The following is a 23,137-nucleotide window of genomic DNA, read 5'->3' as shown; positions in this document are numbered from 1 at the left end:
AGATTGCTTCACTTAATATTTGTAAATATATGGCAGGAGCGCTAAAGTGCGGAGACAAGAGACAAGAGTGTTGGAAAAATAACATGACATTCAGATTCAAGTGAATGTCAGCGGGAGTAGCAGGAGTGTGTGAGCGCCGCACCTCGCAGAGTGTCGGGAAGAGAGAGCGATACTTCAACACAAATAGCAAGACACGGGGTATGTGTGTGATGTGTGCGCCTGTGCACGTGTGCGTGTTTTGAGTGTGGGTGCATGTACACTAGGGCTGCAACGATTCATCGATTAATCGTAATCAAATCGATTATTCAATTAGTTGTCAACTAATTTAGTACTCGATTAATCGAATCGGCAACTAATCACTAGAGTTTTTTGCAATTTATCCTAGGTGATTTCCATGCACTTAACATAGGTTTCCAGTGTTAAGTGTAACTAAACTAAAGAGGAGTGATCCATCTCTCTTCCCTTACAATCTGATGATAGTTACAGTAGGCGACTGCAAAGCAAAATATGACACATAACGATTATAATATCAAGAACAAACATATGGCTTGAATATTTATTTTTAAATTACCTATTTGAGTTCAGAAGAGTACTGTTCCTGCTAGACTGACTCATGTGTAGCTATTCTTTAATCAAATGTATGCAGTCAGAATAAGCCTAAAGACACCATGAGTTGCTTTAATTAATTTTAATTTAGGTTTGTCTTATTTGAATAGCAGCCTAATCAGCAGCTAATCAAATTGAAATTTTGAATGAATTATATTTTTTGTTAGTTAGAACCTGTCTAAAATAACCTAAAATATATTTTTAAGGTGATAAATAAAAAAATAAGTGTCATAATCCGATTAATCGATTAATCGTAATAATTGGCAGATGAATAGATTATGAAAATAATCATTAGTTGCAGCCCTAATGTACACGTTTTTGTGCGGATGAGTGTGAATAAATATTACCATTCACAGGAATGCATCTCGTCTGCAATGACACAGGGCTGCATTTTAACCACTTTCACCCTGGCCTTGGATCCCTATTTTATGCATATCATTAAAGGTGAAAATGATCAGAAATGCATCATGATGCAACACACTGCAGAGCTTGCATGGCTCCCCCGTGGCCGTGCATGGCACCAACATTTCAGCTGTAATGCAGTGGTTTTGGTTTCCAAACCTTCTCATGTCAAGGACCCCCAAATTGACACTAATTAGCCTGCGGACCCCCATTTGAAAAGATATGCCAGGGGACCCCGGTCATAAGAGATTTTTACGGTTTCTAGCAGTGATTTTTTAACCCGTTTAATTTCAAGGACCCCCAGTTTAGAAAAATACAAAAAAATACAAATAAAGGGAAGCTCTGCACACTCAGATCTGCACAACAATCAATGTATTTATTTAGCAAGCTTTCGGTCTACTGACCTTCTTCAGGCATGATCAAAAAGTGACATAGGACAGAATAAATGTTCATCACTTGATTGGATGATTGATCACACCTATGTCAAAACAAGTCAATTAGAATGATAGCTCATGGGAGTTGTAGTTCTCAGTGAACTACAAGAGAAAACATCACAAGGAAGAAATATTATACAATTAATTACAAATGAAGTAAACTAAAAACTAAAAAACTAAAGATAATAAATGCAATCAAAATTAATGTGACCAGATTTGACTGAGAGCCTGCCATCGCGCAAATTCCAACTTTTCTTTTTAATGAGTTAATAGCACAGGCAGACTCGTCACATACTAGAGCATGTCTGAAATAAGTGTCAGAGCTGAAAATATGTAAATATGAAATAAATGCTTGAACATGTAGCTAGGTGTAATGTTAGAGACCACAGAAGTGAACCTTTGAAGCCTGTTTCCTCAACTCGCTGTTTTCTGCAAGACGTTACTTTATAAGCCATAATGTCCAAAACTAGTGGGTCGAACTGAACAACCAATATGTCAATCTGAAGCTATGATTCCCTGCTTTCAAATGACATGAAAAAACGAAAATTAAAAAAAATCCAATGGCAGTCTCTCATTCACGGTGGGTCACAAATGCAAACATCAGGCACATAGCCATCATAAAGCAAAGAGCAAATGTATAATCTTTTGTCATCTGTTTATAGAACAACACTCATATCGAAATCTTCATTGAGACCTAAGGGTTGTAAACTTTCTAAAGTGTGGTTCCAATAGAGCTCTCTCTGGCATAACCTTCTGTAGACATCACCCCCTCTCTGAAGAGTAATCTGCTCAATTCCCTGGAACCTAAGGGAGGAGATAGGATGTGAGTGATTATTAAAGTGACAGGCTACGGGGTAGTTTTCATCTTTTCGTAGTTCGTTTGTAATAATATTTTTCCTCGTGATGTTTTCTCTTGTCTAAATGGACCGCTAAACCCCTTATCTTAAAGGCAACTTCTTTGCCTTTTATTACGATTTTGAAAAACAATTTTTAATAGTTCAACTAGCCAATTTACATTGACACTTTGTGAGCTTGTAGACTGGCTATTTTAACTATTCAAAAATGTTTAGCAAAATAGTAAAAAAAAAAAAAAAAAGGCAAAGAAGTTTAGGGATAAGGGGTTTAGCGGTGACGAAAATGGAGCCCTTAAGTGTCTTTGGGTGCCTTGTAGTTCACTGAGAACTACAACTCCCATGAGCTATCATTCTAATTGAAATGTTTTGACATAGGTGTGATCAATCATCCAATCAAGTGATGAACATATATTCTGTCCTATGTCACTTTTTGATCATGCCTGAAGAAGGTCATTAGACCGAAAGCTTGCTAAATAAACACATTGATTGTGTGCAGATCTGAGTGTGCGGATGAGCGGTGGTTCTTTTTATATTAAGGACCCCCAGTTTGACATGCATATTAGTCTATACCGACCCCCATTTAATGGCATTTATATCTCTGGGACGCCAATTAATATTGTAAAATCAATGTTCATTTAACTCTGAGAGCTTACAAATATTGTACACACAAATTTTGTAACTCTCTGAGTTACAGACCCATAAGGGTCCATTTGGTTCCTAATTATCATTTAGCTGGGGACCCCCTGGAACTCTCTCAAGGACCCCTGGGAGGTCCCAGGATCCCACTTTGGGAACCACAGCTGTAATGGAAAGCCTAGCTGTTTGGACAGAGGACAGCTTCCCCATATAGCTTCATGCAATACCTCTTGTCAACATGACCAGAGGATGTAAATGTATCAATATAATATAATGTGCTATACAATTAATAGATGAAGGTTATCTAAAGTTACTGATACTGTAGGTCACAAGTGTCACAATGTTTCCAGCTTGGGGCGCACAATGATTTGCCCATATTGTTCTCATCAGAAGTTCCAAGTTGCACAGTTACAGCCATGTACGTGCTTGCAGGGCTTGCGTTACCTGTGCCCAAAGTACACTGAGATACTGCACTGACTGTCTGCTGCTGCTCATTACCTGTGCCCAAAGTACACTGAGATACTGCACTGACTGTCTGCTGCTGCTCATTACCTGTGCCCAAAGTACACTGAGATACTGCACTGACTGTCTGCTGCTGCTCATTACCTGTGCCCAAAGTACACTGAGATACTGCACTGACTGTCTGCTGCTGCTCATTACCTGTGCCCAAAGTACACTGAGATACTGCACTGACTGTCTGCTGCTGCTCATTACCTGTGCCCAAAGTACACTGAGACACTGCACTGACTGTCTGCTGCTGCTCATTACCTGTGCCCAAAGTACACTGAGATACTGCACTGACTGTCTGCTGCTGCTCATTACCTGTGCCCAAAGTACACTGAGATACTGCACTGACTGTCTGCTGCTGCTCATTACCTGTGCCCAAAGTACACTGAGATACTGCACTGACTGTCTGCTGCTGCTCATTACCTGTGCCCAAAGTACACTGAGACACTGCACTGACTGTCTGCTGCTGCTCATTACCTGTGCCCAAAGTACACTGAGATACTGCACTGACTGTCTGCTGCTGCTCGTTACCTGTGCCCAAAGTACACTGAGATACTGCACTGACTGTCTGCTGCTGCTCATTACCTGTGCCCAAAGTACACTGAGATACTGCACTGACTGTCTGCTGCTGCTCATTACCTGTGCCCAAAGTACACTGAGATACTACACTGACTGTCTGCTGCTGCTCATTACCTGTGCCCAAAGTACACTGAGATACTGCACTGACTGTCTGCTGCTGCTCATTACCTGTGCCCAAAGTACACTGAGATACTGCACTGACTGTCTGCTGCTGCTCATTACCTGTGCCCAAAGTACACTGAGATACTACACTGACTGTCTGCTGCTGCTCATTACCTGTGCCCAAAGTACACTGAGATACTGCACTGACTGTCTGCTGCTGCTCATTACCTGTGCCCAAAGTACACTGAGATACTGCACTGACTGTCTGCTGCTGCTCATTACCTGTGCCCAAAGTACACTGAGATACTGCACTGACTGTCTGCTGCTGCTCGTTACCTGTGCCCAAAGTACACTGAGATACTGCACTGACTGTCTGCTGCTGCTCATTACCTGTGCCCAAAGTACACTGAGATACTGCACTGACTGTCTGCTGCTGCTCATTACCTGTGCCCAAAGTACACTGAGATACTACACTGACTGTCTGCTGCTGCTCATTACCTGTGCCCAAAGTACACTGAGATACTGCACTGACTGTCTGCTGCTGCTCATTACCTGTGCCCAAAGTACACTGAGATACTGCACTGACTGTCTGCTGCTGCTCATTACCTGTGCCCAAAGTACACTGAGATACTACACTGACTGTCTGCTGCTGCTCATTACCTGTGCCCAAAGTACACTGAGATACTGCACTGACTGTCTGCTGCTGCTCATTACCTGTGCCCAAAGTACACTGAGATACTGCACTGACTGTCTGCTGCTGCTCATTACCTGTGCCCAAAGTACACTGAGATACTGCACTGACTGTCTGCTGCTGCTCATTACCTGTGCCCAAAGTACACTGAGGTCGCATTCATACCAGAGAGCTTTGCTGCGATTAAAACGAATCCTGCTAAATAACCGCATTTTACTCCGCCAAAAAACGTGGGTTTCGCTTCGCTTCGAATCGCACTTGACTACGATTCGGTGCAGGTGTGAATGCAATCCGCAGTAAATAAAGGAAATGAAGCAAACATAATGTGGCGGGTGAGGAGCTGAACACAGTTGGAGACGGTTAAGGCATATTTTACGCAGCGCAAAGATGTCCCGTTACTGTGGATAGACGTGGTCGAATAAGGAGACTGAAGCCCTGATCCATAAGCCCATAAAAACACTGCAGTGTATTATAGCCTACATAATATTCTGTCTGTCTGTCTGTCTGTGCGTGCCGTAAACATGGAGTGCTGTCACTGTGTGGGACTGGGGAGTTATATCAGTGCGCTCATGCAGCGCTGTGCCTCCATGCCCAAAAGAACAGTGTGTGGCGGCTGCGTGCGTAGAGAGAGAGAGGGGGGGGGGGGTCCCAGACGGCACGACACATGCACGTTATGAGTGTAATTTTATCACCATAGATTTCACTGTGTAGGCTATAGTTTATGAACGGAACACATTGATAAAGGTCCCCCCTGCTGCGTTTCCAATTGCTGCGAATGACAGTGTGAAGGCAAACCGCAGCCAATTAAATATGCAAGAATTCCCTTTCCCCGCCCATACGGATCTGAGTCTACCGAAGTATTAGGTGAGAATGTGACCTGAGATACTGCACTGACTGTCTGCTGCTGCTCATTACCTGTGCCCAAAGTACACTGAGATACTGCACTGACTGTCTGCTGCTGCTCATTACCTGTGCCCAAAGTACACTGAGATACTGCACTGACTGTCTGCTGCTGCTCATTACCTGTGCCCAAAGTACACTGAGATACTGCACTGACTGTCTGCTGCTGCTCATTACCTGTGCCCAAAGTACACTGAGATACTGCACTGACTGTCTGCTGCTGCTCATTACCTGTGCCCAAAGTACACTGAGATACTGCACTGACTGTCTGCTGCTGCTCATTACCTGTGCCCAAAGTACACTGAGATACTGCACTGACTGTCTGCTGCTGCTCATTACCTGTGCCCAAAGTACACTGAGATACTGCACTGACTGTCTGCTGCTGCTCATTACCTGTGCCCAAAGTACACTGAGATACTGGACTGACTGTCTGCTGCTGCTCATTACCTGTGCCCAAAGTACACTGAGATACTGCACTGACTGTCTGCTGCTGCTCATTACCGGTGCCCAAAGTACACTGAGATACTGGACTGACTGTCTGCTGCTGCTCATTACCGGTGCCCAAAGTACACTGAGATACTGCACTGACTGTCTGCTGCTGCTCGTTACCTGTGCCCAAAGTACACTGAGATACTGGACTGACTGTCTGCTGCTGCTCATTACCGGTGCCCAAAGTACACTGAGATACTGCACTGACTGTCTGCTGCTGCTCATTACCTGTGCCCAAAGTACACTGAGATACTGGACTGACTGTCTGCTGCTGCTCATTACCTGTGCCCAAAGTACACTGAGATACTGCACTGACTGTCTGCTGCTGCTCATTACCTGTGCCCAAAGTACACTGAGATACTGGACTGACTGTCTGCTGCTGCTCGTTACCTGTGCCCAAAGTACACTGAGATACTGCACTGACTGTCTGCTGCTGCTCATTACCTGTGCCCAAAGTACACTGAGATACTGCACTGACTGTCTGCTGCTGCTCATTACCTGTGCCCAAAGTACACTGAGATACTGCACTGACTGTCTGCTGCTGCTCATTCCATCCTATTGTTTCTAGCTAGCAGTATGCACGTTCTATTGAGGCATGAGGTATATCCACAAATTCTGTTAAAATGCCAGACATGTAGTTATGATACAGGACACCAGTACCAAAATACTATAATGCTGTATGTACTGTAGTCTTGTACTGTAGATAGTAAGAGTAAAACAAGTTTTGTCTCCAGTTAATGTGCATTGCATTGTACATTTCTATCTACGCTCCCATCGTGGTTAACCATTCAGGTCAGACCACAGCTCATTAACTTTGAAATGCTGGAGTAATTGACCATCATTGAGAAAAATGGAAATACATATTACAAATTAATTAAATAGTTAGACACTCAGTCAGTCTGCTTTCTAATTTATGTTTTTTTTTTTTCATAGCAGTGAAAGGATTCAGATAATATATTCCAAGACAATTATTAGATAAAATAACGTACACCTTTATTGACCCCCAGAGGGGGAAATTCAATATACTGTACAGTAGCAGCAGCATTTTATTATTAATACCCTATTAAAAGATATAGTATGGATCAATTGATAAGTATCATTTTGCTCATGTCATTAGTTGTGTCCGTCTTTCACAAACAAATTACTATTCAACGGATCTGACGGCTCAGTAAATACAATTAAAAGCCTATACCGTATATACACTGGAGTAACACTGTGTTATACACTGGAGTAACACTGTGTTTAAGTCCATATATGGAGCTGGCCTGTTCTGACATCACAACACTCCATATTTGGGCATGCCTGACATCACAACACTCCATATTTGGGCATGCCTGACACAGAACTCCATATAGGAATAAAGGGACACAGAGAGACAGATACAGAAATCCATGAATTGCTGTACTTTTTGATGAGAAATATTTTGTATGGAATACGAGTAAAATACGTGAGTTTAGAGATGGTTTGACAAAAGTTAAAGGTATATTCAGTGATTTCACTTAATTCAAATATCACTTATTTTTTTGTTTTGTGATAATCCTCCCTACTATAGAGTGTGCTGGCCATATAAGGAGTTCCTCCCCATGTCCCCAGTTAACCCCTGGGGGTCAAAAAACCTTAGGTTTCGTTTTTGACTCTCTATCCTGATTGGACGAAAGGCTGGGTCCCACAGCCAAAAACGAAACCTACGGTTTTTTTAGTGAAATCACTGAATATACCTTTAAGTTTAGTGTTCTAGGGTTAATGGGTTAATTAAGCCCAAAATCCTTTCTTTGTATCTTAGTATGTATCTTATCTTACTCAACCTATTGGTTTTATACCTGTATATATCTTGTGTGTATCTTAGTTATGTACTCAACCTATTGGTTTTATACCTGTATATATCTTGTGTGTATCTTAGTTATGTACTCAACCTATTGGTTTTATACCTGTGTGTTGTTTGTATGTCTGGCCTCGTGGGGTTAAGATGGTGGGTGGGTGGGGAGGATTGGGAAAGGAGTTGTGGGAGAAAATGTCAAAAAAACAAAGAGTTGTATTTTCTTTCTATGAAACTTGCATGATGTCATACTCTTTGAATAAAATGTATTAACCCATTCTGGTGTTAGCATTATGTTATGCTTTAGCTATTGAAAAATAGCAGATCTACAAGCTCATATCGCGCCACCGAGTGGCGCGATACGAGCTTGTAGGTCTGCTATTTTTGAAAAATCGAAGAATGACTGACATTTTTTTAGAATCTGATCTCAGGTCAGAATGGGTTTAATCAGACCAGTGTGTGTCCAGCGGAAACCTCGTATGAATCTGATCTCAGGTCAGAATGGGTTAATCGGACCAGTGTGTGTCCGGCGGAAACCTCGTATGAATCTGATCTCAGGTCAGAATGGGTTTAATCAGACCAGTGTGTGTCCAGCGGAAACCTCGTATGAATCTGATCTCAGGTCAGAATGGGTTTAAAAAAAAATAAGCCCAAAATGTGAGCATCTCCTCCAGCACTGAGAACCAGAGTATAGGTGTGGCTGCGGGTCACTCACGTCGGGTTGGTGGTGAGCCATGAGCACAGAACCAGAGTATAGGTGTGGCTGTGCGGGTCACTCACGTCGGGTTGGTGGTGAGCCATGAGCACTGAGAACCAGAGTATAGGTGTGGCTGTGCGGGTCACTCACGTCGGGTTGGTGGTGAGCCATGAGCACTGAGAACCAGAGTATAGGTGTGGCTGTGCGGGTCACTCACGTCGGGTTGGTGGTGAGCCATGAGCACGGCGAAGTTGGTGAGGTGGCTGCAGGAGCAGGTGGTGTGTGTTCCGTTGGTGTCCAGCAGGCGGCAGCCCTGAGACGACCACGCGCCCGTCATGGAGCGCTCCGAGTAGTTCCAGAACGAGCAGTTTGGACTGTAGTGGTTCTCCAGCTGCATGGGGGGGGAGGAGGAGGAGGGGAAACACACGGCGAGGATGATGATGATGACACACCATTGTTAACCCATTTAGACCGTACAACGTGTGGGAACGTCATGTATAACTGATCCAACCGACGGGTTGCTATATGACGTCTTTTTCGCGCATTTTCATTGATATCAAATGAGAATATATTCCGATTCAGAAAGAATGCCTCATATCTGATTTTTTTTCTCCCCACCCTAAAACATGATCATCAGGTATTTTTATTAGGCAGGCTATAAAAGAGAGAAAAGGAAAAAAAAGTGAAGTGAAGAAAAAGTTGGCCGAGTGGCCAAGGCTCCAAAATGTGACAGACTCCAGCAATACCTCTTAGGGTGTTATATTTCCCCTGGTTGTATTTTCAGTAGAACACCGGGTCTAACAAACAAAAGAAACACTGAAGACTTACAAAACTTACAAAAGACAGAAAATTAGGAAACCAAACCCAGAACTTGAGAAACTCCATCAGGCTAAAACCCTTCCATCAAGGGCCCCCCTAGCAGCTCTCCCTGGGTGTTACCTTCTGGTTGCCCCAAGCCCAACTGAACTGACACACTGCCCCTGCAGCCTCCCTTTTATACTAGGCAAGACAAAACCAAGGAACAGTTCTGTAATTGGTAACACATTTAACTCAACATCTGGCTAACTACGGCCCCATGAGTTAACTTACACAATTACCTATAGGTTTACTAAACCAATTTAAATACATTACATGCGCGGCGATGCACCACAACATCAAGCTAAATAGAAAACATAACACAAGGGCTCTTGTAACCCAGACAGACACCCCTCCTGCTCTATAGCACTTGGTACCTTCCTCCACTCAGTCAAGAGGATCACCAGTACTGCAGCAGAGCCAGGTGCCAAACAATCATAATTAAACACAAATGACACCAAACATAATGCTGTGACAATATTTGTTCTCTTTTACAATTCACTGTGAACACAGTCTGCCAAGCCGGCCGGCAAAGTTAGGGATGCAACTGTGTAATTTAGGTATAAGCATTGTTCTCCATCAGGGTATGTGTATAGGGCACGGGCTGCCCCGTGACACTTCCAAAGAAAATCCTTTTCTGGTCAAAAAGTGCATGTTATATGTGTGGTGGGGGGGCTCAGTGCGTCCACCACGGAAAGTAAGCTTTCTACACACACAAGCCGTCTTTGTATTGGTGAGCAGCGAAAACCTTTTTTTCCCGCTACAGTCGAGAGGCTGGTCTGCATTTCATGCGAGTGCAGGATGTCGAGAGTAGCATAGCTTGAATGCAAAGGCATTAGAGCTATGGACCAGAGCTGCAGATGTATGAGTGTGAACACCTTCCACCACATTAAGGCATTAGAGCTATGGACCAGAGCTGCAGATGTATAAGTGTGAACACCTTCCACCACATTAACCGGATCTGTTCCATAACGAGATCATCTCGTGAATAGCTATTGTATCCTACTGTGCCAACCTTGAGATTACGAGATTTCATAAAAAAAATATATATACCTTTTTGTTAGCTTCCGCCGCTAGCATCCATAGGCCTCTCAGTGTAGAAACAGCCTACATGATAGTCCGCAGTAAACGTGCTCAGAATGGCATAAAATGCCATGTTTATAGCCTATTAAAACGTTAATCCGAGCCGCGCTGATCATCATCGCTGCTCTGGGAACCATCGCCCGTCCCTTACACTCAAGGGGCCAGTGAGGCACTCCAACGTTGAAGCGCTGGGCCCTAGTGGTAAGAGGAAGGACTGCAGGCGGACCCGTGGATTCATGACGAGGAAACCCCGTGCAGCATCTGGGCTTTAGCATTGAGCGCTCGGTTGCACTTCCGCATTGGACCACCAAAATGTGGAGGTCCAATGCGGAAATGCGCCCAAAAAGGCGGAAATAAGACGGTCCCTCCGGGTGCTTCAAAACGCCACTGAGCAACATCCACTGACATGAATAGCGGAGGGGGCGGAGCTTCGCGCCAGATCAGTCTCTATCCTTTTAATACTCTATGCTTGCACTACAGATACAACACTACATCACTTCCGGCGCGTCTTCTATGCTTATTTCACGTTCTGGCGTGGTGGGTTGGGAGGGTTCAAATAAACACACCTGTAGGTGTCTGAGCGTGAACACCACTGGCTCGGTGAGGAACACCCTGCTGGACTCCTTGTTGATGGAGGCGGCGATGACGTGGGAGTTGACCGCCAGGCCACGCCCCCCGCCCTGGCCCGGCCCCCCGCCGGCCTCCAGCTCCATCTTGACCGTGGCGTTCTCGGTGGACAGGAAGGAGCCCAGGTTCTTGTAGAGGACGAAGACCACCTTCACTTGGCCTGGAGGGAGAGAGAGAGAGAGAGAGAGAGAGAGAGAGAGAGAGAGAGAGAGAGAGAGAGAGAGAGAGAGAGAGAGAGAGAGAGAGAGAGAGAGAGAGAGACAGAGAGACAGAGAGACAGAGAGACAGAGACAGAGACAGAGACAGAGACAGAGACAGAGACAGAGAGACAGAGAGACAGACAGACACGGATAGAGAGAGATGGAGAGAGACAGGAAGCAGGTTGGGAAAAATAAATAAATATGGATATTACGTGAAAAGAGACACAGACAGAGGGACGGGGGAGGAAAGATGAGAAAAAAGAGTCAGAACAGAGAAATGGGGGCATAATATGGTAATGACAGAGAGAGAGAGAGAGAGAGAGAGAGAGAGAGAGAGAGGGAGAGGGAGAGAGAGAGAGAGAGAGAGAGAATGAGAGAGAGAGAGAGACATAGAGAGAGAGGGAGAGAGAGAGAGAGAGAGAGAGACAGAGAGACAGAGAGACAGAGAGACAGAGATAGAGAGTGAGAAAGTGACAGGGCGAGAAGGAGGGAGACGGAGAGAGGGAGTTAGTGGAGGTTAGAATGATGGTAAGGAGCGTTTCATTTTGACTGGTGGAAGAGAGCGAGATTTAATGCGGAGGGCAATGGAACATTCATCCCTCAAGCATTCACAGATCTCTTATTATTCCATATGAATATTTCATGTGCGTTTGTTTCAATCATTCTAATCTCGTTCCCCAGTGCAGAGCCGCACAGAGACAGAAAACAGGGGAAAGGGGGCAGGGGAGGAGGAGGAGTGCATGATAGAAGACGAGGATGGGGTGGGGTAGGTAGGATGGAGGGTGGACCTGAGATCAGATTCTAAAAATGTCAGTCGTTCTTCGATTTTTCAAAAATAGCAGACCTACAAGCTCGTAGCGCGCCACTCGGTGGCGCGCTATGAGCTTGTAGATCTGCTATTTTTCAATAGCTAAAGCATAACATGATGCTAACACCAAAATGGGTCCCCGTTCAGAATGGGTTAAGAAACCATCAGGAAAAGAAATTGTCTCAGCGCTTTTGTTAATCTGATTAGCCCATTATTATCAACCAATAACTTAGTCAACTGCATGCAGATTGTTTTAAGCTTGCATGAAAATGCTAATGAGGGGGGGGGGGGGACACGAGGGAGTGGTGCGCTCTCTCCAGGGAAATGTCCGTTATTAGGGTTAGAGGGGGGTTGGGGTTTGGGGTTTGGGGGGTGATGCTGACCATTGCGGCTGTACTGTTTGATGGTGGAGGCAGAGAGCTGGATGGTGCTGTCGCTGGCGTAGTTCTGCGGGAAGGACAGGTCCTGGAGGTCCATCTCTGTGTTCAGCACGTGCACCTCCAGGTCTGGCAAGGGAGAGAGCCGCCCCCCAAAAACAATGAGTCAACAAGCATTAAATATATATATTTTTGTTGTGTCGTGACCCATAAAATTGTGTCCGTGACCCTGCAGTGATTGGGCACCAGCTTATACTGTACGTTCGACCAACGACAGGCTCTTCTCACCGATGTTGGGCGCTCTGTCGGAGAAGCGGTTCCCGTACATGTTGTTGGCCAGCAGGAAGGCTCCTTTCTCCAGCACGTCCAGCAGCATGGTGGCGGTGTGAGCCTGCTCCGTGGTGTTCATGTCCTGCCACGACTCCAAAGCCTCGGGACGCAGCAGGTTGTCCACCGTCTGCACCACCGCCTGCATGACACACCACCAAGGGAGCCAGGGTTAGACAGACGTGCATGTCCGCGTGCAGGAAAAGACTTGGTAGCCTGGTTAACCAGTGGTTAACCACTGGTTAACCACTGGTTAACCACTCCCCCTTGAAAACATTTCATTCCTTTCGGAATGAAATGTTTTCAAGGGGGAGTGGTTAACCAGGCTAAAGACAAGCTAAAGACTGTATTTCCATGGCAACAATACCCCAAATCTCAGCCCACTCGCTCACTCACACTTGGTCACTCCAGCATGGCGGTGTTGCGGTGAAACGGGTGACATGCCGAAGATATGTGAACATCTTGTGGACTTCACCTACTGTAACTTAACCCATTCTGACCTGAGATCAGATTCATACGAGGTTTCCACTGGACACACGCTGGTCTGACGAACCCATTCTGACCTGAGATCAGATTCTAAAAATGTCAGTCGCTCTTCGATTTTTCAAAAATAGCAGACCTACAAGCTCGTATCGCGCCACTCGGTGGCGCGATACGAGCTTGAACATGATGCTGACACCAAAATGGGTGCCCGGTCAGAATGGGTTAAATGGAGGTCTCTAAATATGGTCTAAATATGGTTGAACTCTGCTAATAGACAAATCATTTATTTGTCTACACAACACCGCCATGCTGGAGTGACCGACATTTGATTTGATTTTCCGCTTTACGCAACCATTATAATGTTATTATTTTGATCATAATACCCAATTACTGAATGTCAAGTCTCCAGGTTTTCTTCAGAATACGTATGACGCTGACTTACTATGACACAGTGACACATTATGAGTCCTCTAGCACTAGTGTTTTTTTTTACTCTTACATTTTTATCCCACAATTTTGTAACCCAGTTTTCTTTTCACCCAGTGCCAATTATCTAATGTAATCCTGGGCGCTACACTTCCTCTGCCAACCTGGGGGGGCAGCGGACTGACCTCATGCCTCCTTCTATGCATGAGGAGTCCAAGCTGCTTCTTTTCACCTGACAGAGGGGAATTTCCCCGGCCGGACGTAGCGCGTGGAAGGGACACGTTATTCCGACCAGTTCCTTTCCCCTCCATCAGGCGCCCCGGCTGGCCAGGGGGAGGTAGTTTTAGAGACCAGGATTACGGCATGTTTTTGTGAGGGTATCTACCCTAGGGGACATGGGGAGAACATGCAAACTCCACACAGAAAGGCCCTTTCGCCAACCCCCGCCTCGGGTATGGGCACTGATGACGCGGAGGAGGGAACACGCCGCCAGTGCCGACAGCGTCCCCAGCGGGAATCGAACCCAGGACCTTCTAGCTGTGAGGCGACAGCACTACCAACTGTGCCACCGTGCCCCCTAGCACTAGTGTTTTAAGTGCAAGGACCATCATAACTCTGAGAAACAAATGGTTGGTTCCATTTGTACTCTCTCAGAGTTACAGACCTATTATGGTCATTCAGGGCTATCTATGTACAGTATGTGTTTCCACCACAAGCCAACATGGCGGAGACCCATGCAACCACGGTTATAATAAAGTAACTAACAATTTCACTGTTATTTCCTAGAAAACTCACTATACTCCCCCTGCACTACATTTATTACTGTGCTATGTCAGCCATATTACCGTTCTATTTCACACTTACAATTCATTTAATGGCAATTTTGATGGCTTTATCGGCTATCCAATTTATTGGAGTAGCCTGCTTGATGAATCATGTAATTCTCCTGCTCGGGCCTCTCAAAATGAAGGATTGACTACGCGGTGCAGAATAAAGAGCGTTGCAAGTCACAAAATGAATTGAGAATTACAATGTTCGACCGAACAGAGAAAGCGACCTCCCGTTTTTTTAGTTCTGTTCCTGTCGTCGATGCTTTGATACTGAGGTACACCACAGCCAATGACAGAAGATAATGGTCCGGTTACATACTACACAGCAGTCTTAACATTCATCAGGCACCAGTGAGATCAGATGATTATAGGCATCGTATTCCAATATGCTGCAACAGACAAAGACGACTTTCTGTGCTGCAGAATGCCGCATTTCATCATTGCTGTGAAGCATAGCCTACTGTACACATGGTCTTTCCATGACTATTAGATTACAGCTTTCTCAGAAGCAACGATATTGCACAAATATGGGAGGAAAAGCAGCTATAGTAACATGAACCGTGGTCGCCTTTCATGCTATCATCAAATTACAGTAAATTTTCTCCAGGCCAGAGATATTGTACATTATTAGAGCCACACAATAAAACTACTACAATATAGTACCAATGTTTGTACAGTAGGGTTCCACTGGCAAAGGAACAATGCTAAGATTATGTCACAGAGGGATGATTTCCACAAGCATTAGCCCGACCCATATCTCACAGATATGTACACCAAGAGTCACACAGAAAGAAATTACAAAGCATTCTCGTCGCCTTGGGAAATACCACACCAACATTTAAATACAACGCATGCCGCTCGCCACGAGTGATAGCGAAAGCCCTCTTCCACGGCGCTCTTCAGCACAAACTAGAAATACTATAAACACACGCCCAACATGATAGCGCCGCGGCTATATAAATCATAATGTGAAGCACAAAGCACCGTGCCGCAGGCTAAAGGAATCACATTCCACAAACCCCGCAGTCTGTCCAAGGATTTATCGTCACGGCGATATTCTAAAGTCACGGAGCAGAGTCGTACTCCACGGTGCATGTAAAGTAGGCAGATAAAAGAGGAAAGGTACCTGGATGTAGGCCCGACAGGTCCGCTCGCGCTTCTGTAGCTGGGAGGGAGAAAACAAAGCCTCAAAACTGGGAGTTTAAACAAACGCCACCTGCCCTTGTACAGGACATGTGTGCAGCTATAGAGGGTGTAATTTTACACTCACTCAGGACATTACTTTTAAAACATGTGGATGCATATCGTCGTTGTCGGGTGGAAACCTCGTATCTCCAAAACCGTTCATTAAAGGGATTGTGACATTTGTTCTTATTTTTTTTAGGTTTTCTAATCTCAATTGCACCCAAAAAACATGAACTTTTAACATTCAGTAGATTTTCTGTGATCTGGGGTTTTCTGGCTCAAACAGGTGCTCTGATTTGCCGGCAGTAAGTGACATCACTTACTGCAAATCCCATATATGTCAATGGGATTTGCCAGCAGATGTCACTGTTTCACTGTGTTGCCTGTTTTCATTGTAGCTCAAAAGGCCCAAAAAACCCCAAAGAAAACTTCAGACCACAGAAAATCCACTGAATGTTCAAAGTTCAGGTTTTTTGGGTGTAATTGAGGTCATAAAACCTAAAAGAAAAAAGAAAAATAAATGAAAATGAATGTCATAAAACCTTTAAAATGTACTTAAAGTACCAACAGTAAAACCTATTCATTATGCACAATGTCACATTTTCAGAAGTTTTCAAAATGCATAAAGAATCTCCCATGTATGCGCCTTGATGGGACGCGTTGTGAGCTTGTAGATTGGCTATTTTCAAATAGCAATAGCTGTATGTATACAGTATATACTAGGGCTGAAGTGGCTAATACGTATGGTTTGGTAATAAAATTGCTCCTCTACAAAATAACCAGTAACTAAACGTCTTCAAATAATTGTAATGGAGTAAAAATGCAATATTTAGTTTATTTAGATGTAGTGGAGTAGAAGTAAAAGTATTGAAAATGTAACTTTTTCTGTTTTGTATTATGTCTATGGAGTTATTTAGTTAGTTAGTTATTAGTTAGTTCTAATAGACCCCCAGGTGTGGTTATAATATTCAAATATGTCTTCCCTGTGTATTTTTGCTTTCTGCCTGATAGCAAAGCCTTTGACTTATAAGGCCCATTCGAAATACACCACTAAACTCAGTCACTATCATACAACACACAGCTGTGGGCGAGGCTTAAAGGGACACTTCACCCTTTTTGCAAAAAATATATATGTTAATGACGTTTAGAAGCTTTAGATCACTTTCCTGGGGGTATTTATGTGTGTAATATGTGGTTTTAGTTATTTTAGATTGTAGCAGTGAGCCTGTTGTCTCTGATGTCATGGACACTGGTCTCACTACCTTCCTGGACTACAATTCCCATAATTCTTTGGTGCACTGCTCCTCCTTGTGGATAGGGGGAGAGCTGTCTTACTGAGACAACATGTAGTCCAGGAAGGAAGTGAGCCCAGTGTCCATGACATCAGAGACACCAGGCTCACTGCTACAATCTAAAATATCTAAAACCACAGATTACACACATAAAGACCCCCAGGAAAGTGATCTAAAGCTTCTAAACGTCATTAACAAATATGTTTTTGCAAAAAGGGTGAAGTGTCCCTTTAAGTTCAGGTGGCTGGTGCAAAAATGAAAACCAGGTATACTTAATTAATTGGTGGATGTGGCCACATAAAAACGTAATTTTAACACTTTCTGTACACGTATAAAACAATAATCGTCCTCCTAGTGTAATCATAGGACTTCCCCGGTGTGTGTGTGTCACCTTGTTGTAGTTGCGTGCAGCAGACTCCTTGTTGCCCGGCCGGAGCGCCTGCAGCTGGGCGTCCAGGATGTCCAGCAGCTGTTCCATCAGACGCACTGACGAGCTGACGTCCCCGGCGTGGATGCGACCCTTCGTGTGGTTCACCAGCTCACCGGCTATGTTGGCCGCGTTCTCGCCACTCTTTATCTGGTACACACGCGCACACGCGCACACACACACACACACACACACACACACACACACACACACACACACACACACACACACACACACACACACACACTCACACACAGAAATACGGAACATTGACTAGGGGGGATATGCGTTACGATTCTGTCCATTAACTCAAATGGCACTATCTCGGGCCTTGCCTATAGCGGCTTGCTCGGCGGTGCCTCTGGCTCAAGTCCGCTTTAGATGGCGCGCCTCCGTTGTTTTAACCGCTTTTTTGGGGCGGACCCTCCTACATCTTGGGTTTCAGAACTGCACTGCAAATGTGAAACTGAGAGTAACAGCTTAGTCTGCCTTTCAAAAATGCAATGAAAAGAAACTTCCTATTGAGCAAAACTGTATAAATCCTAGGGGGTACTTCAGTTGAACTTTTGAGGCCAGAGGGGTCCAGTGCTCTGAAAATGAACTTCTGCCCTAATGCATAGGTTATATACTGTATTTCACTGTACGATAGTGACACTCACACTACTGAAAAAGACCCCCCTCCCCCCCAAAGAACCCCCACCAAATGTAGGTTTTTTCCACATACAGCAAGTGCAGTACAGACTACAGTACGTGATTACACATATTGCAGTGAATGTGAACGGCGGGGAGCTCTATAAGTCACGGGTAATCATGACTTTTTAAAACAATTTGACCTCGCGGTAATTACAGGGTATTAGTCAAAGTAGAGATTTAATTAAGCATTAAAATTAATACTTTCAAATGAAAGGGGCCAGTCAGTGTTTTAATCAGGCCAGCCTTGGAGGTATTATAGCGCTATGCTAATGTGTCGCGCGCGGAGCGGAGGAGGAGGACGGCGCGGGGGCGGCGAGGGCAGCAGGACGGGGACGGAGCCGCCGCGGCCGGGGGACGCCGATGCCTGACCGGGGTCTCACCTTCTGCGCCACCTGGCTGACCCAGGGGGAAGTGCAGTTGCTCAGGTCAGGACCCCGCGGGTTCCACATGACCGCCTCCGCCAGGCACTGGAACGAGGCGATGCCTGGAGGAACAGAGAGAGAGAGAGAGAGAGAGAGAGAGAGAGAGAGAGAGAGAGAGAGAGACAGTTAAGTGAGAGATAATAAGCGTTATAGGTGTCTGCAATTATGAGAAATACGCTAGAGGAGTGAGAACGAGAGAAGGGGAAAAAGATGTTTATTTCTTTCATTATTTCTAGAAATTATATATTTTTGGGGCTTTTTTTTATGCCTTTATTGATAGATTTGAAGACTGAAATGGGGAGAGAGGGGTGGTGGATAAACATCGTCGGGAACGGGATTCAAACTCGCAACACGCTGTCATGCTAGAATTAATTATATATTGTTTTAACCACATGAGTTGGTTGACCGGCCGGGGTTCCCAGGGGTCTATATATAGGCCTACTTGGTCCCAGTCTTATTTTTTTTTTACTTCTACACAAACCCTGTTTTTTTGCCTATTAAGACGTGTGCCCCAGAATCAGGACGTTGTTATGCAAAAGATGAGAAGACGAGAGGAATGGAAGTTCATATGATGCACAGGGCAGCATTGGAGAAGATAAACTAGATAAAGTGCCCTTCTGGGCACAGGTCTCCACCAGGGCAGGTCAGGTTGCAGCCTCCTGGTGGCGTTAATAGGCCAATGTGAAAAGGGTGGCATTTATTATTCTAATGAAACATTTATGTATAAACATATATAATATACTATAGGCTACTATACAATACCATATACATAACCGTACACTACCGTATGACTACATAAAAAGCAATTATAGTGCTGTCTACTTAACATGCTATAAGTCTGTAACACTATCTAAGTCTACATAAAGTGCTATCTAAGGGGCTAGGCTAGGGCAAGTGCTACGGGCCATGATGGAGTCTGAAAAGGTGGGTTTTCAGACTACGGCAGAAGATAGCGAGTGAGGCTGCAGTTCCACCTGTTGGTGGCGCTATAACAGGCCAATGTGAAATATATATTCCTCAGCCTAGTAGGAAAGTCTGTGAAAGATTTCACGTAAATTGCACGGTGCGTTCATGATTTGAGGCTTTTTGTTCAAAACGGGCCAATCCTGCAAACTTGAGAGCCAATGTTAGCTAATTAGGATGGAATATGAAATATCAGACAGATCCGTCTTGAACACATGACTATAGAGATACTGTGTACCAATTTGTGGGATTTTTTGACAAAATCAGCAGGAGTAATATTAAAAAAATATATTTTACAAAAGTCGGCCTCCTGGTGGCGCTATATATGTTATGAAAATTTGGGGCAGAGGTTCATCGTTGGCATCCAGGGAGTGTGTGTGCAAAATTTGGCACCGACCGGGTTAACGGTGCTGGAGATTAGCTGTTCACAGACGGAGGGGCGGACGCACGCACACACACACACACACACACACACACACACACACACACACACACACACACACACACACACACACACACACACACACACACACACACACACACACACACACACACACACACACACACACACACACACACGGACGGACGGAGTGTGTGTGTAACATACTCTCTCCCCAGTATGCCCCCCCCCCCCCCCCCCCACCCACTCCTTGTGAGTCGTGAGGAGTCGGGAGTTCATATCCAACTCCAAGTCAGGAGTTCATATCAATATCTGTCCTCCCTAATCCTTTCTCTACAACTGTATTATCTGAAAATAAAGCATACAATATACAAAAATAATTTCAATAATGTGTAATATGGGTTCGGTGGGGGGGGGACGGTGGTGAAGGGGGGAGGGCAAGACCCGGAATAGCTGGAGGAGGCGGAGGAAGATGAGGAAGAGGAGGAGGAGGACGATTACACTGTTGGCAATGAGATGCGTGCTTTTGAAAGCAGCCAAAATGCACACACGTGGAGCTGGCCACATACTGTGCATGTGTTATATATACACGCACACACGCACGCACGCACACACGGTCGCACACACACACACACGCACACACACACACACACACACACACCCACACACGCAGACCAAAGACATACTCATCAGGCATGGAAAACACCTCAGGGAGGACCCCCCCCCCCCCCCCCCTCCATTCCCAGGGAGGGTTTTGTTGTGTTTAGTTAAGAGGGTTCAGAGAGAGGACACGATGCAGGCGATCACACCAGTGTTCCTCCATGCAGCGTTTCACTGCAGCAACCACGTACCACACACACACACACACACACACACACACACACACACACACCTCCTGGCAGTGTATAGGGGAAAAGTACTCACCTGCACTTGAGTACAAAAGTGTTGGTATCAAAATGTACTTAAAGTACCAAATGTAGAAAGTACTCATTATGCAGTCTATCTATCTATATCTAATAATTTAGGAGTACTTCCTTGTTGGGATGGCTTCCGGGTCACCAGTGAAATGCATGTTGGGATGGACACAGGTTAATACTGGGACACACTTTTCCGCGTAACTTCAGTTGTTTTTCGCCCGCTGTCTATTTTACAGCGGGCGAGCGATCGCTAAATTATGAGATAGATTACCCACACTGAACATCATTTGATGTTCATATATTCAGAATGGGTAAGGACTAGTAAAAGTAATTTGGCAATAGCAGATTTGACAAGCTCCTAATATCTATTTTCAAATGGAAGTGGTTAATGTTTTGTAATAATAATCCAAATCTACAAAATAACTAGCAACTAAATCGGTCAAATAAATGCAGTGTAGTAAAAGTACATTATTTCGATCAAAGTAATGTAAATGTATTGGAAATAGTAAAGTACATAATACCTCAAAATGGTAAATTGAGTAAATGTGCTTATACTGTAGTTACTTAGTTGCCACCACTGAACACAACACAACCACCTGAACACACCACTGAACACAACACAACCACCTGAACACAACCACCACTGAACACAACACAACCACCTGCCAACTCATGACAAGGGGACAGAGGCAGAGAGAGGGCGAGTATGATGCCAGGTGCGTGCGTGTGCGTGTGCATGTGCGGGCGTGTGTGTGTGTGTGTGTGTGTGTGTGTGTGTGTGTGTGTGTGTGTGTGTGACTGTGTGTGTGTGTGTGTGTGTGTGTGTGTGTGTGTGTGTGAGAGAGAGAGGGAGAGGGAAAACTAAAAACATGAAAGGGAAACTGGACAAAGGAGTGGAGATGACAGCGGTGCAAGGAAGCCCACGCAGAGCAAGGCGTGGTGTGGACTGTGGAGTTCCAAGCAGCCTCTCAGATGAACACAGTTTGGTTTTAAAAATAATAATAATAATAATGAATTTTATTTATATTGCACTTTTCATTCACAAGGAATCTCAGAGTGCTACAAGGTTAAAAACATATGGTCTATCATAAAAGGTTAAAAACAGGGTTAACAAAAACAGTGCAAAACAGTGCAAAGCGACAGTTCAGCACAAAAAGGCCTTCCGAAACAGGAAGGTTTTCAGGCCTGTTTTAAAACATTCCACAGTCTGCGGCACTCTCAGGTCCATGGGGAGCCGTTCCATAGGTCCACTCTCAGGTCCATGGGGAGGCCGTTCCATAGGTCCACTCTCAGGTCCATGGGGAGGCCGTTCCATAGGTCCACTCTCAGGTCCATGGGGAGGCTGTTCCATAGGTCCACTCTCAGGTCCATGGGGAGGCCGTTCCATAGGTCCACTCTCAGGTCCATGGGAGGCCGTTCCATAGGTCCACTCTCAGGTCCATGGGGAGGCTGTTCATAGGTCCACTCTCAGGTCCATGGGAGGCCGTTCCATAGGTCCACTCTCAGGTCCATGGGGAGGCCGTTCCATAGGTCCACTCTCAGGTCCATGGGGAGGCTGTTCATAGGTCCACTCTCAGGTCCATGGGGAGGCCGTTCCATAGGTCCACTCTCAGGTCCATGGGGAGGCCGTTCCATAGGTCCACTCTCAGGTCCATGGGGAGGCTGTTCCATAGGTCCACTCTCAGGTCCATGGGGAGGCCGTTCCATAGGTCCACTCTCAGGTCCATGGGGAGGCCGTTCCATAGGTCCACTCTCAGGTCCCATGGGGAGGCCGTTCCATAGGTCCACTCTCAGGTCCATGGGGAGGCTGTTCCATAGGTCCACTCTCAGGTCCATGAGGAGGCCGTTCCATAGGTCCACTCTCAGGTCCATGGGGAGGCCGTTCCATAGGTCCACTCTCAGGTCCATGGGGAGGCTGTTCCATAGGTCCACTCTCAGGTCCATGGGGAGGCCGTTCCATAGGTCCACTCTCAGGTCCATGGGGAGGCCGTTCCATAGGTCCACTCTCAGGTCCATGGGGAGGCCGTTCCATAGGTCCACTCTCAGGTCCATGGGGAGGCCGTTCCATAGGTCCACTCTCAGGTCCATGGGGAGGCCGTTCCATAGGTC

At 45.3% G+C, this 23,137-nt stretch overlaps 1 protein-coding gene across 1 annotated transcript in view; it reads right to left on the bottom strand.

The window, feature by feature from the left end:
- adgrl1a (adhesion G protein-coupled receptor L1a) overlaps positions 1–23,137 on the bottom strand; it is a gene marked incomplete at its 5' end in the record, with an annotated part of 105,459 nt that overhangs the window by 42,749 nt on the left and 39,573 nt on the right. The window contains 5 exon segments of the mRNA XM_083780474.1: positions 12,670–12,792; positions 12,952–13,132; positions 15,856–15,894; positions 17,598–17,783; positions 18,707–18,810. Coding sequence (XP_083636600.1) covers positions 12,670–12,792; positions 12,952–13,132; positions 15,856–15,894; positions 17,598–17,783; positions 18,707–18,810 — 633 coding nt within the window.

Source organism: Protomyctophum parallelum (assembly GCF_964188405.1).
Source record: "Protomyctophum parallelum genome assembly, chromosome: 13".
Taxonomy (NCBI): Eukaryota; Metazoa; Chordata; class Actinopteri; order Myctophiformes; family Myctophidae; genus Protomyctophum; species Protomyctophum parallelum.
This window is presented reverse-complemented; position numbering and strand designations above follow the sequence as displayed.